We start from the raw sequence: 15,313 nt of genomic DNA on the forward strand, positions 1-15,313 counted from the left end.
AATTAATTACTACACTCAGTTCTTTCCCTAAAACACTCATAAATTTGATGAATTCGACAACACTGTAAAATGAGAATATGAAATACATTTAAAGCAGATAATCAACGAGAAAAAATGTAGATATTCTCAATTGATCAGTACATGCTTAACTTCGATTGTTTCTATTTCGAAAAAAATTACTATTAGCAGGTTCAGATTACGGGCATCAGCGATTAACATGAACTGAAATTTGATTTTGTCTCCTTAATGCAGAAGAGCGAAATGATTAATCAATTAACGCAGTTAATTTTTTCCCCAAAAACACTCATAAATTTGAAGATTTCGGAAAAACTATAAGATGACGAATACATTTTGTTTAACGATACGATTTACCATGCTTCCAATAACCTTAATATATTTGCAAAATTTCACAGCATTCAGTTTTTGCAATTTCAATGTTAATTTGTAATTTATTGTTGTAAAATTTTATTTTTGTCCCAAAAATTTGGATGTCAAGGGTAAAAATTCAACACGGATTCATAAATCATATATGCAGGACATGTTATTTTATAAAATTTAAAGAATTCAGCAAATTTCAAGATGACGTCATCACTTTGGGAAGGTCATAAATGAATAAATTTTGATTAACGATATGTCCATGCTTCCTGTAATCCTAAAACGTTAAATTGTAAAATAAAATTTTGAATTTTTCCTCAAAAATTTTGATGTTTAAGGCAAAAATTCAACACGGATTTTTAAATCACACATGAAGGTGTATGTAATTTTATCAAAAAATGCAAGATAACGTCATCATTTTTTAAAAGGGCATAACCAAAAAATTTTGATTAACGATTTACCGTGCTTACGATAAACCGAAAACGTTTGCAAGAATTCAAACCATTCGGTTTTGTAGTTTCAAAGTTAAATTGCAAAATATTGGTATATAATTTTGATTTTTTCCCAAAAACTTGAATGTCTAGAGTAAAAACTGAACACGAATTCATAAACCACATGAGGAGTATCTAATTGTATACAATTGAAAGATTATTTACTAATATAAATTGTGAAATTATCTGTCTAATAAATATCCAGACAGACAACAGACAGACATACGGAAACGTACACTCAGGAACTAACAAATAAACGCACCAACAGCATTCGTGTGAAAATTTGATAAAATTTAAATTGTTCCTTCAACAAGCATAAAATCCACATTATTATTGATACTAATGTTAAGAAACACATACCTGGTACTCATATGACGGCTTCAAATAATACAGCGCCATCTCTTGGTGGAAAACCGGGGTTGCAGAACCGCTTAGTGGTGGCACAATCCACACCCAATCAGCCGGACATCCGTGTCTCAACCTCACTTCATTCTCAAGATGTTTCATAAACGATTCAGAAGCAGTATGATGATCCACAATAGTCACTCCCTTTGCTTGGAAGCTATGCAAGACTGCGACGTTTACTTCTACCATAGCTTTATCCTTCCACAAAGTCACAGGTGTGCGGGTATCCAAACCCATTCCCAACGCTACAGTTTCCAACATGTTCAATCTATGGGTGTCACAGATATTTCTGCATCCAATTTCTGTACTCATGTACCAGCCGTTGAAAGGAGCTGCTGTGAACTGCAGCCCACCTACGTCGAACATCATGTTGGAGACCGCAGGGAGCGCGTACCATTTCAGGCCCAGCTCTTCGAACCAATCAAGTCTGAAAAACATACGAATTTTTATTAGTCGATTTTGTTTACTATCGAAGACGACAAACACGGAGAGATAGGGCAGCTATTAATTCGACTTACGTGGGATGCGTCAGAGGCACCTCCAGGATGAGCTCGGATGGTATATCGAAGTAATCAGGGTCGTGTCCGTTGGCTGACAACACTAAGGGTAAAATGTCCCATCGAGTGCCAGGTCCACGCCACCCCAAACGCAGGCAAACTTCGGTAAATTCGACATTGAGGGGATCACCGAGGATTGAGCCGTCCGGTTGCCGATAACCCGCAAAACCCAGTAGCTGGGGGTTCCACACCCTGTAGTCGTGTCGAGCGTCAGTTCTTTGAGGGAAGATTGTTATAGCAGAGCTGAAAAGCGAAGTAAGAACTGAATAAGCTTCTGGGTGAAATTTAGTAACGCATGCTAAATCATTTTCTGCGGAGATTTTGAGTTGTTGATTTTCGCTGGTTAATTGTGTGGCCGGTTTTGAAAGCGTCTATTGTCTTAAAGAAGAATGAATTCGAAGTTTGCTGAACTTTGAAAGTAATAAGAAAAGTAGATATTTGTGCATGCACATAAAATGAGTTTTTGGAAACAAGTTAATTTAGATTTGGAAATGAATATTTATTACGTGATTATCAGGAATGTATTTCTTGAGTTCGTGAGGGACGCAACAGCTCATTCACCTGTCAGGTATTAATTAAGTACTTGTCAATCGAGGCCACTTTCAGCCCTGGCTCTCCATCAAACTCGAGTGAAATTAAGCCTACGAAAGCACTTGGGTTGTGATTATGGAGAAATAATTTATTCTTTGAGTATTACAGCGGTGTGTAGTGAAAAATGTACATTTCTGTATTATCATAATTTCAGTTTAATTCAACGGGTTTACTGAGGTGGCGTTGGTTTCTTTCTTCATCCGTTTAGTGACTGCGCCAGTTTTGCGCTCGTGCAGAAAAATAACATCTCAGTTCATAAATTACGAAGATGTTATGATTAAAAACATTGCAGGGTTTTGAGGTATTATTTTTATTTTGTGTATTTTGCATTTGCAAGTGCATTTTAATATATTTTTTTTATCTTTTGTAAGTGAAATAACAATGAACCCATCAATGAATAGTAAATTTTGGCTTATAAATTCGCTAACTTGTACTCCTTCTTGTTTCTTTACGTCAGATTATTTTATAAAACAGCTGCTCCTAAGTTTTAAATAAAGTTCCATGCAGTTAACTTCTTTTATCTTTCAAGTTTTAAGCTGTTCTAAAATTTTCTTTACACATCAAAAAGTTTACCTAATAATCTTTATTACTTTCATTGATTAATAATTTCTGCAATCATTGAACTTGAAATTAGCCTCTGAAATATCGATGTTGTTGTCGTACATTGTTTCCATCCCTTCAGTGACTGCGCCAATTTGTATTCTTGTAGAAACCTCTCAACCTTGTGAGATAAGACGAAACTAAACGCAACCTTTCTAAAGATTCGCTTGAAATGAACTCGTGTATCACTTGTGCACTTGTCTCGATTCGAATTTCTAAGATTCTTGTAGTCAATAACACCCGAAACTTATTTCCGAAGAAGATGAAAATTAGTAAGATTCCGCGCAGCTTAAGTGCAACTAGTTCGACGATTTATTTGTAATGAAGTTGTGTTGTATCTTGTGCACTTGTCTGGTTCCAGTTGCTAGATTCTAAATTGCAAATCCTGGAATCTTGGTCCCTATGGGAATTTTCAGCGTCTGTGAATATCTATTTAAATAAAAAATAAAACAGTCTCTGGAGTGCAGTCGGATCTGGGTAACAATAATTTATCACGGACTGTTTTATCATTCAGTTTTTCCAAGTTGGCAGGTGGCTACTGAATGACGTCATAAATATGCCGAGCGACAGCGGGAGTCACGTGACGGCTCCAGAGTAGTGAGGATCCAATTTACATCAAACTAACTTTGACATAGGTGGATAAGAGGAATTTATGGCTAGGATGAGTTTGTCGATTTCATCTGGATTCGGTTTTTGTGTGAAATGAGGCAGTGGCGGCGATACGAGAGTGGACGTGTTTAAAAAATGTCACAATTTCGACTAAAGTCGTCGAAAAAAAATCGTTTGAACGTCACTGCTGCTCGTTTCATTTATGATATTATTAGTATTTATTGAGCATCTTTTTATAAAATCGCTTGATGTATTTGATCTTGATTAAATCCCTGCTGCCACGTCACGGTTTCCGACATTTCCCCTTCTCCGAAGTCTACCCAAAATTAAACGCTCCGTTATCTAAGAGTTGTTTTTCGCCTCCTCTGACACTTGATTAGCGCTTCTCCAACTAGAATTTAAAAGTGGATTTTTCGCCCTCAAACGTCAGCCTCAAGCTGCGATAAACGACCGTAATGGCCGCCATTGATAAAAGTGACGCACATACAAATAAAATGGAACCAACTCGCTTAATTAACTACAAATAATTCGCGATGGCATTTTGCAGAAACCTAATTAAAACTTGAATTAATTAACTAGTCGGCGACATCTTTAATTAACACAACAAAAATCGCCAAGATGGCGTTCCTTTCCGCCTATGCTTTTAAACAAATCGTTCTCTTTGTTGCATTATTGATGGCACCTTTTGATCTACACTAGTTGATAAAAATGCCCTACCGCCACTCCTTGCTCTATAATTCAGACCGGGTTGCTTTCCTGAGGGAAAAAATGGGGGATGCAGGTGCGAAATTAAATACAGGAGAGGATTAATCCTCAGAAAATTCAGTTTGCTTTCGGGAAGTTTTTTTAATTTATATAAATGATCGAGGGTCGGTCGGATTTTTTCCAGAGCGACGTTTAAATCGAACTTTTGGCGATGTTTTTTGTATGTAAATGGCTTTATTTCACAGACGAGCTGTTCGCTGATAGGATTCTAATCTAGATTCAAAGGTTTACCGGTGCTGGAAGAAAACATTGGATGTTGGACGTTCATTTGAAAAAAATCCGCGAATGGTCCCGTAACGTCGGGACCAGAGATAAATGGCGGAGGGAGAAGTTTGTCCGGAACGTTTTCAGACGCTCAAATCGCAATTTTTTCGCATTTTCGGAGACATCCGTTCGGTGACTGCGCCATTTTAGGCGACCAGCTGCATACGTTCAATTTTTACCGGCAATATTTTAACAAAATCGCTAAAATTTAAATTTTATATCACCGGAATTTTATTCATATCGTGACAGAGGTCTGTCTATCTTAATTCTTCTATTTTCATATGTTATGTGACTGCGCCATTTTCGCGTCCTGGTCGTGTTTCTAGGGAAGTGGAAGCCCTGTGTTCTGTTGTAGTATTGGTAAGTATGTATTTTTCATTTCGGGAAGAACACCGTTCCCGTTTTCTTAGCATTAACACATCAAACTCTTTAATATTTTCGTTGTAGTTTTCCATCGTGGAACCTCTAGTGCGATTACTTTGAATTCATGGCAGCCGTCTCTTCGGAAAACAAATCGCGAATTCGTCTGCTTTCTTGAGAAACATGTCAATAAATATGTACATTGAAAGACGCCAGAATCAATACGTGCGATCAAATCAAGCTGAAGAGCCGAAATTTTCCGACTAACAAAGGAGAAACGCAAAGTTTCCCCCGCACTGTTTTCCGGTGATTTGTGTTATAGTCTAACTGTAATTTCGCATTAATATGTATAAACAAGCTGTCAGAGCGGGCCCAGCGGATCACAGTCTGGATATTCTAAGCGACAAGGAGTATAAACAGACGAATACATTACCCGCCTGAAATTTATCCTTCGAATAGGACTTTATCTTTCTTAGCGGCCAGAACTGTATCGCAAATATTTATTTTTCGTAATTGTTCGGCGACGGTTTTCATTAATTTCCAAAGCGCGGAGTTGGAGATTCGTGCGACGTGTGTCTCTATATCCGGTGAAAAATGTCGATAGCTTCCGCTCCTCTCAGTTACAATAGGGCCACAAGTGGCGGTTGACGTCGATGAAGAAAATTCAAATTGAAAATCAACGCTAGGTGCCGTCTAAACATGAATGGATAAAGTTGTATTATGGATGGAATATTGTTGATCGGAATGAATAGGGGGATGGAAATTATGCGTTCAGCGAGCACTTGGGTGGAATCCCAACAAAACTCTTTCGACAACAGAAAAGCCTGATGCAATATCCAGAGGCGGACTGACGCGAGCTTGACTTTCTGCGTCTTTTGTAGACGCCGACTGGCAGCTTCAGCATGCTAAGTCTTATTTACTCAATAATCAGTTCAAAATGCTGATGCCTTTTGTTTCGAGTTTGGTGAGTGCATCCGTTCGATGACTGCGCCACTTTCAGAGCGCGGAGCTGCAAAGTTTTCAAAATGTGCTTTATTGTTGGGTTGTTGAATACAACCAGGTAAGATAAGCTCACTTTTGTAAAATAAAGACAATCAAAATCTCTGTTTTCAGTGGATATAGTTTTCGTTCGGATTTTTCAGACAAGATTGAATTTCTTCGCTTGTTTAGTGAGATTCCTCGAGTTGAACAGTGTTGTGACAGGTGCTTTATATTTTCTGAACTTTGTTCGCTACTCTCATCGGGCTGGTTTTTTCAATGTGTTTTTGTTTTCTTAATTTCTATCTAGTCTTATGTGTTTTTTGTTAATATATACGTTAAAAAAGGCGGCGGCGAATTAAAGAAATAAATACGATTTTTCCATGGTCAAACAAAAATTTTGAAACCCGTTGTTGAAATAGATGATCATTATCTTGTTTCTTTATTTTTAATTAATTTCAGTGTTTAGTTTTAGCGTTGGGTTCCTTTCGCAACTAGGAAAGTATCCGTTCGACTGCGCCAATTACACGTGATCCAACTTGAGGAAATTTTGGTCCAATTCCATGCACCTAAAATACACGCACTGGAATCGTTTTTTAACGAGCAGCTTATCTCTAAGCAGTCAGTGCGTTTCGGGCAACTTCCCCGAAATAAAATTTTGATTACGCCCTTATATTTTTTTAATAACTAAACATTTTCTCCGAAGAACGAGAACGTGGAATTAAGTCTGTCCATCAGGAAAACTCCCCGACGTTTCAAACAAACTTTTCTCGATTTGCCGCCCTCCTTACGTAATAACCGCCGCTTAGTTAGGTTAGCAGCTTTCGCCGTATCTCCGCCGACATCCTATTAATTTTTATAACAAGACAGTAAATCCATTAGTCAAAAAGCGTGACAGTTTGACAATATCAAATGATTAAACCATCTGTGTTGCCCTCGAGTTAAATTCATACCATCAGGGGATTTGTAGACGGATTTTTCCCGACGAAATTTTTCTTCGTTTGTAAACTACCACACAATTTTTAAGTCGAAAATACGCCGGAACTAATCCGGTCTTTGTCTGTCTGCGCCCGGAAAATCCCCGGATCGGAACGAATGTTTAAGCAGGAGAGGATTAGCGGCCGCGTATCGGACCCAGCCGATGTCGTCGAACGGTTTTTGAATGGTGTAGAGTTAGCAAAAGAGTACACAGCTTTGCTGTGCAAGGAACTGTGAGAAAAGTTGATGGAAAGTGTATCTAAGTTTAAATATAGTTAGAGAGCCAGTAAGAAATTAAATAACTCAGTTCTATTAATTGTGCACTTCACCTTTTCAAATTGCTATCTTGACTTTTTCTCGAAAGGATTACAGAAGCATTTATATCCAAAATTCTCAGTAGAACATCCTGTATCTATTCTGTCAGTACTTATTGGTATATGTGGAGAATTACTTATTCTAAGACAAAATAATACCAACACAAATTAAAATTGACTTGTTAACCAAGAAAAACTAACTGGAACTAGCGATATTTAAATCCCTGTAGGACTGAATCGTAGTCAATTTGTTCTCTTATGCTAAAACATGTAAGTGGATTTGTGTTCTGACGGTCGGCTATTTATTTCGTAACAAAAACACTGACAACGAATGCGTGGTCTTTGTGGTGATTTAATTTCGTAACAAATAAAGAAGTAAAAATAACAACAATTTGTATAAAACAAAATTTTTAATATCAATTAACTATGTTTCTGAAAAATTTCAACACTTCGTTAAAAATTAACTTTCGAAGTGTGAGGGTTTCTGAGGGCTTAAACTCTACCAGCATCCCTTAACCCGCGATAATAACTCTACGAACCCGCAACACACCCAAAATCCCCCAACCGGTTTGCTACAGAACTGAGGGTGTCCTCCCAAACCGCAGCTAAAAATCTGCGGCAATGGATTACATGGTTAACGTCTTACCGGATGTTGCCTTTGTTGGTGCTGTATTTGATGTGGTTGCACAGCGCCTCGAACATTCCACTGGTGGTGGTCACATAACGGCAGTCAAAAACCTGAAAGCAAATTTCAACGTGATTTGTCTAGTTCATACATGTTGGCATCAAGCCGACATCATGCAAACAAGCCCAGTTAATAGCAAAGTCCACAAGAATACGAACTTCTGCTTTAATGTTCCCTTTGTTTCGAAACAGCCAATATCAAAGTTCGATTATGAGGCGTTTCATCCGTTCGCTTTTTTGCGTCGAGTGTTAATCTCGGGATTGCGTGTTCATGGAATGCCAACGACGCTTAAGACGGAAAATTACACCCTCAACCCTTGTGTTGCAGTAATCCTCGGGCGTATGTGGATGTGCCTCCCTTGACGGAACACCGCCTCCGGGAAACTTTCGTCTGACATGATCAGGGTGTATCGTCCTGAGATAAATTTAATCGGAACGTACATATGGGGTTTTTTGCTTCTTCGATCGGGTTATAAATAAAGTGGAGCAAAAATAAGGGGTTTTTAAGGGAAAAACGTCACACTACTTTAAATATAGATTCAGTTATTCTGAAAGTGTTGTTAAATGACCTTTACTAAGCGAATGAAAATGAGAATACACACATAAAAAACTATTATGGATTCTAGTCTGACGACGAACCCGTGCTTTAGTCACGAGTTTAACAAACAGCACAGTAAGACTTAATTAAAATATGTAAAATATTTACATAATATTTTACCAGTTTTCTTGTAAAATTTTCAGAGTTGAGTCGTGCGGCAGCGAACCTTGAATGTTATTTTTCTCCCAGGGACAGTTACGTGTACTTAAATAGTCATATGTAGGTCAGGTCAGGTCAGGTCAGGTCAGGTCAGGTCAGGTCAGGTCAGAGTTGTCTAGTTTTTGGCAATTATAGACTTTTTCTTGGTTGTTAAAAATCACAGAAAATGTTAGAAGCCGGATTTTTTGCTACATATATAGTTGAGTATATTTGTCAGATATACTCAAGTTTGCCTTGAACATCTCAGACTTGGAAAAATAGAGTTTTATTTAGTATGTGGTCCGAGTTTTAACAAAGGTTGCTTGTAGAATTTTCAACCAACATTTCTAAAGATCCAGGTTTAGGCAGAAACACAATGAGAAAATGCTAAAGTTTGACTCAGCCAAATTTCATTTTTGGTTTGAATTATGTAGCAGCGAACATTTTGGATCTGTCAGTTCCAGGTTTCGTATAAATGCCAATTCAGCAAATGCTAGTTGTGGTATTTTTAAACAGCATTTTTAATTTATAGGTATTTCTGAGGTTCTAAGTCTGCCAAATGTACTCAATTTTGCCGAGATCGTCTCAGATTTAAGATTTAGATGGTCAAAATTTGAGAAATTCTGAGTTTTAGTATATTCAGCCAAAAGTTTTAGGTTACCCTTTGGGTATAAAGCACGATGAGAAAATTATATCTAACCCTCGCCAACTTTTATCTCTGGATTTCAACTATATAACAGCGTTTTCTGGGCATTGTGGGTCTGTTAGATATAGCTACTCAAAATTGTCTAAATCATCTCAGAATTGGAGAGACAGTGTTTTCTTCAGTTTTTTTTTTGGTTTGGCAGTTTGGTATAATAAATGGTCAAAATTTCAGTAAAAGTTAGTTGTGATGTTTTTAAACAGCATTTTTAATTCATAAACTTTCAGGTTACCAACACGACGAGAAAGCACTAAAATCAGATGTTAACCTCGCAAAATTTTATTTCTGGATTTGAGTTATGTAGTACCGATTTCTGAGGATCTGAGTCTGCGAAATGTATTTAATTTTGCCTATATCGTCTTAGATTTAAGATTTGGATCGTCAGAATTTGAGAAATTCTGAGTTATAGCCTATTCAGCCAAAAGTTTTAGGTTACCCTTACCAGCACGACAAGAAAGCACTAAAATTGGATCTAAATCTCTCAAAATTTAATTTCTGGATTTGTATGAAATGTATTCAATTTTGCCTACATCGTCTCAGATTTAAGATTTACGTGGTCAGAATCTGAGAAATTCTGAGTTGTAGTATATTCAGCCAAAAGCTTTAAGTTACACTTTGGGCATAAAGCAGAATGCGAAAATTAGATCTAAACCTCCCTAAATTTCATTTCAGGATTTCAGTTATGTAGCAACAAGTTCTAAGCATTTTGAGCAAGATATATTCAAGTTTGTCCTTTTAGATTTAGAAAGTTTTGCTGCTCTTTTTGTTCACGAGTCTTGTTTCTTAGTTTTTTTGACCTTAAAGTTCTAGGTTTGGTGCAAATGGTCAGAATCTCAAAAAATCTTAGGTGTAGTATTTTTAGACGGCTTTTCCAATTTGTAAAGTTTCAGGTTATCCTTTGGGCACACACGCGATGAGAAAATGCTAAAATTTTATCCAAACCTTGCGAATTTTCATCTCTGGATTTTAGCAATGTAACAGTTTCTTCTGAACATTGTGGGTCTGTCAAATTCAAAAGTGTCTAAATCATTTCAGAATTGGAAAGAAAGTGTTTTCTTCATTTTTTTTTTTTTGACCTGGCAGTTCTAAGTTTGCTACAAAGGGTCCAAATTTCAGCAAATGTTAGTTGTGGTATTTTTAATCGGCATTTTTAACTTATAAACTTTCCAGTTATCAGAACCTGCAGAAAAAATAAAATTAGATCTAAACCTTGCAAAATTTTTATTTTTGGATTTGAGTTGTGTGGTACGGAATTCTAAGGTTCTGACTCTGCCAGATGTACTCAATTTTGCTTAGATCGTCTCCTATTTAAGAATTAGGTGGTTAGAATCTGAGCAATTCTGAGTTATCGTATATTCAGCCAGAAATTTTAAGTTATCCTTTGGGTGCAGGCACGCTCAGAGAATGCTAAACTTAGATCTGAACCTCGCAAAATTTCATTTCTGTATTTCATTTATGTAGCACCGAGTTCTAAACATTCTAAGTCTGCCAGATATATCCAACTTTGCCCTTTCAAATTTGGAAAAAGGGGTGTTTTTTAGTTTTTTGGACCTCAAAAATCTAGGTTTGGTGCAAATGGTCAAAATTTCAGCAAATATTAGTTGTAGTATTTTTAAGCAGCATTTTTAATTTATAAATAAACTTTCAGTGTACCAGTACTACGAGAAAACACTAAAATTATATCTAAATTTGGAAACATTTTATTTTAAATTGTTGGGGTTCTGAGTTTGCCAAATGTACTCAATTTTGCCTAGATCGTATCAGATTTAAGATTTAAACGACCAGAATTTACCCTTTAGGCATACGCGCCATGAGAAAATGCTTAAAGTAGATCTAAACCTCCCCAAATTCCATTTCTGGATTTCAGTTATGTAGCAACGAGTTCCAAGCATTTCGAACCAGATATATTCAAGTTTACTCTTTTAGATTTGGAAAAAGGGAGTTTTCTTCATTTCTTGACCTCGAAGTTCTAGGTTTGGTGCAAATATTCAAAATCTCAGCAATTGTTAGGTTTTAATTTCTAAAATTTCAAATAGTTACTCTTTGGGCCCAAACGCGGTGAGAAAATGCAAACATTTTATCTAAACCTCGCCAAATTTTATTTCTAGATTTGAGTTATACATATAGGAGCGAGTTTCGAGCACTAGCAGATATCCTCAAATTTGCTTCAATTAGAAATGGAAAAAAACTATTTTCTTCGCTTCTTTTGATCCGACCTCTATTAGGTGTGTTAGATATACTTAAGTATACCTAAATCGTCTTAGAATTAGAAAAAAGTCTTTTTGAGTTTTTTTGCTTTGTGAGCTCAAGGTTTGGCGTAAATGATGAGAATCTCAGCAAATGTTAGTTAACGTTCCTAAAGTTACACTTTGTCAACATTTATTTCTTGATTTGAGTCATGTAGCTGCGAGTGTTGAGCCCTTTAGAATCTGGTAGGTATACTAAAATTTGCCCAAATTATCTCAAAATTGAAAAAAGGGTGTTTAACCTAAGAGTTCTAAGCTTGGAGTAAATGGTCAGAATTTTAGTAAAAATTAGTAGTAATATTTTCAACTAGCATATCTAATTTCTAAAAGTTTAGATTCCCCTTTGGACACACTAAGCCGAAAAAACTCTAAAGTTAGTTTTCAGTCTTCCAAAATTTGAAAATTTCAGGTTTTGGTCTAAATTTTTTTGATTTGGAAGTTTCAGGTTTTGGTGTAAATGGTCACAATCGTAGCAAATATTAGTTATTGTAATTAGTATAGTCAATCAGCAGTTTTAAAATTTCAGGTAACCTTCTGGCCAAAAACACGATACGATAACGCTTAAATTAGACCTAAATCTAGCCAAATTTCGTTTGTTGCTTTGAGTTCTGTAATAGCGAGTTCTCAGATTTCTCAGTCTGATAGATATACTCAAATTTAGCCTAAATCGTCTCAGGATTGGAAGAAGAGACTTTTCTTTAGTTTTTCGGATCTGGAAGTTTTACGTTTCAATGTAAACGGTCAGAATATTAGCAAATAAGATTAATTGGAATTACTATTGTCAATCAGGTGTTTCAAAGCGAATACGAAGAAATAAAGATTTTGAAATTAGGCTCCTCCCCCTTGGCTCACGATCAATAAAAAAATTATCACAATTGTGATAGGGAGGGTGGCCTGTTTTTATTAATGTGTGTATTCATCTTTTCACAAGAAGAAACTTAAAACATGTTTAAAATCGTAAATTTGTAGAAGGAAATATCGATTCTGCAATTACGCTCCTCCCCACGATTACTTAAGAACATATTTCACATGGTAATTTCTAGTATAAAAATAAGGATTTTACAATTAACTCGGCTTACGACAAATAAAAAAAATAATGAGAATTGAGATAGGGTGGGTGGGCGGGGCTTATACTTTGCCTTTTATTCTTAATATCATAGCCATCTTTTCACAACAAGAAACTTTAAACATGGTTAAAATAGTTTCAACAAGGAAATATGGATTTTGTAATTATGGGGCGGAACCTAATTGCAAAATTGATATTTTCTTATACAAATTTTCCAATTTAAACATGTTTTAAGCTTTATGTTGTGAAAAGAAGTCTACACATATTGAAACAAAAAAGCAAAATGTAGCCCCGCCCACCCACCCTATCTCAATTGTGATGATTTTTTTATATTCACCGTGAATCAAAGGAGCGAAATTTAATTGCAAAATTTTTATTTCTTTACAGGAAATTAAAAACATGTTTTTGAGTATCGTGTTGTTCAAACAATACAACGTATATTAAGAAAAAAGAGGCAAAATATAAATCCCACCCACCCACCTCATCTCAATTGTGACGATTTTTTTTATTCTTAGAAACATAAAACACGTTTAAAATGGTAAATTTTTGTAAGGAAATATGGATTTTGCTATTAGGCTCCGCCTCTAAGTCTGCCACCGAATGAAAACTTCATTACCTAGTATTTTTGGCTTTAAATTTTTTCTTAATATACATAGTATTCTTTGAACAGCACGATACTCAAAAACATGTCTTTAATTTCCCATAGAGGAAAAAGGATTTTGCAGTTTAGCCCCGCCTTGTTGGCTCATGACGAATAAAAAAAAAATCATCACAATTGAGATGGGAAATAGAATCTCAACACAGTCCTAGGTTCCACTTTATGGACATAAGTATAATGAGAAAATGCTAGAATTAGACCTGTATTAGGACAAATTTCAGTAACAGATTTGAGTTGCGAATTTACAGCAGAAAATTTTGAGCATTCTGTGTTTTCTTAGTACATCAAGAGGAAGCTAAAATAAAAGTACCTACTTCAATCAGGCTAACTATGGAATACATTATGATGTTTTTTGTTTTGATACGTCTTTAAACAAGTCATTAAGGGGCTGCGAAAAGGAGTTTTTTTTTTATTCAACGTCAGCATATCGGGTCAGAGTGTCCAATGCAGATGCTGGTACTACATTTCATTCTCCACTATTCGCATTTATATAGGTTTAGTTCTTTTTATGCGAGAAAACAGCAACATTGTCGGCGAACTGCGTAATATACGTCCAACGTGGAAAGGAATCAGCGTGGAAAAAACGAAAAAATTCCCCCCGATTGTGAAAGTCCTCGCCTGTGGTGGCAATAAAGACCCGCATTTGGTAGAAAACACGCGACCTGAGCTTTGCAGAGTGTGTAACTTCTCTTGCAGGTTTGTTTACTAATGAGGTGGCAGCGCAAGTCCTCTTGTGCCGTCCCTGCGTAAATCCTCGTGTCCCCAAAAAAACTCCCTGTCGATTCCCGCAATAACACGGCCATTAAGCATCGTTTTCCTACTGTAAAGAAGCAATTCCCAGTTTATCTGTAGTAGAGGGCGCGCCGACGCGGCAGGAATCTCGGTTAGATTAAAAGAGTCTGAAAATAAACTAAGCATGAAAATCATCCGGTACAAATCCAAGTCAACTCGAGCGTGACTAGTTTGAATAAAGCAAACAAGAGATTCGTCTTATTGACGTTCGACTTGATTAGCCTGAATCAGCGTTTTGACATTTCTTTTACGCAGAAGGTCTGCTCCTCTAGAGGACACTTGTCATCCCCTATTCAAAAAAAGCAGGTCGATGATGCGCCGCACGTCTCGGTTTACGGCATGGATTAGTCGTAAAAGGGTGTTGCAGAAGATGGTTATCCTTTGCGTAATAGGATTATGAACGTCGTGAGGATTAAATTTTTCTCGCTGGTGCATTCCGAAGAATTTCTTGCGGTCTCATACATATTCCGAACGCAATAAACACGAGTGGGTGAGGAATAAGTTGTCCACGGTGATTATGCAGCGAAAGCTTGTTCAAGTAAATGCTGGCAGAATGCCACGCTGGAAAAAGCGACTCTTGAAAGCTCTCCCACAACAGAGGAGTTGTTAAGTTTCGCGAAATGGGAGAATTAGGTGATGATATACAGAGGAGGGTTATAATTTTCGCGTTACGCGGACGACGTGCTCCATAAAGGAGGGCTGTTGTTTTTTAACATCCACATACGTCGTAGGTGTCATATGTCGATGTGCTCCCAGGGGACTCGCAGAGACGCGGATAGGGACAGGGAAAGCTGGAGACACACCCCCTGAAACGTAAACCTCGACCTAAAATCGCAAATAATGTACCCCCAAAGGTTCCTGCGGAGCACCGTCGTGATACCAAATTGACTATGAAATAAATCTTTAAATATGATCAAATAAAACCAAATTGATCGAAAATGAAAAAGTTAAAACATTGAAATTATATTACCTACTGTATTTCGTGTTTGTAGTTATAGAACGTAATTTACATCCTACCGACTGCGCCATGTCATGTTAAATAGTACATGATGTAGCTTTTGGAATTATTAACGATTGTTGACTTTAAGCATTTTTTTCATAAACATAGCGTCGTTATTTCGTTATTATGTGACAAGACTGA

General features: G+C 36.7%; 1 protein-coding gene across 4 annotated transcripts in view; it reads right to left on the bottom strand.

Moving 5' to 3' along the window:
- The window catches only part of LOC135142614 (nitric oxide synthase, salivary gland), a 106,624-nt gene that overhangs the window by 20,071 nt on the left and 71,240 nt on the right, over nucleotides 1-15,313 (bottom strand). For all 4 annotated transcript variants that reach the window (XM_064074356.1, XM_064074363.1, XM_064074379.1 and 1 more), the window contains 3 exons: nucleotides 7,934-8,025; nucleotides 1,790-2,071; nucleotides 1,227-1,698 (listed from right to left, as the gene is read on the bottom strand). In XM_064074356.1, coding sequence (XP_063930426.1) covers nucleotides 1,227-1,698; nucleotides 1,790-2,071; nucleotides 7,934-8,025 — 846 coding nt within the window. The remainder of the gene's footprint in view (nucleotides 1-1,226; nucleotides 1,699-1,789; nucleotides 2,072-7,933; nucleotides 8,026-15,313) is intronic.

This window comes from Zophobas morio, unplaced genomic scaffold (genome assembly GCF_036711695.1).
Source record: "Zophobas morio isolate AGI-343-1 ecotype UQ-CSIRO unplaced genomic scaffold, CSIRO_AGI_Zmor_V1 ptg000004l, whole genome shotgun sequence".
Lineage (NCBI taxonomy): Eukaryota > Metazoa > Arthropoda > Insecta > Coleoptera > Tenebrionidae > Zophobas > Zophobas morio.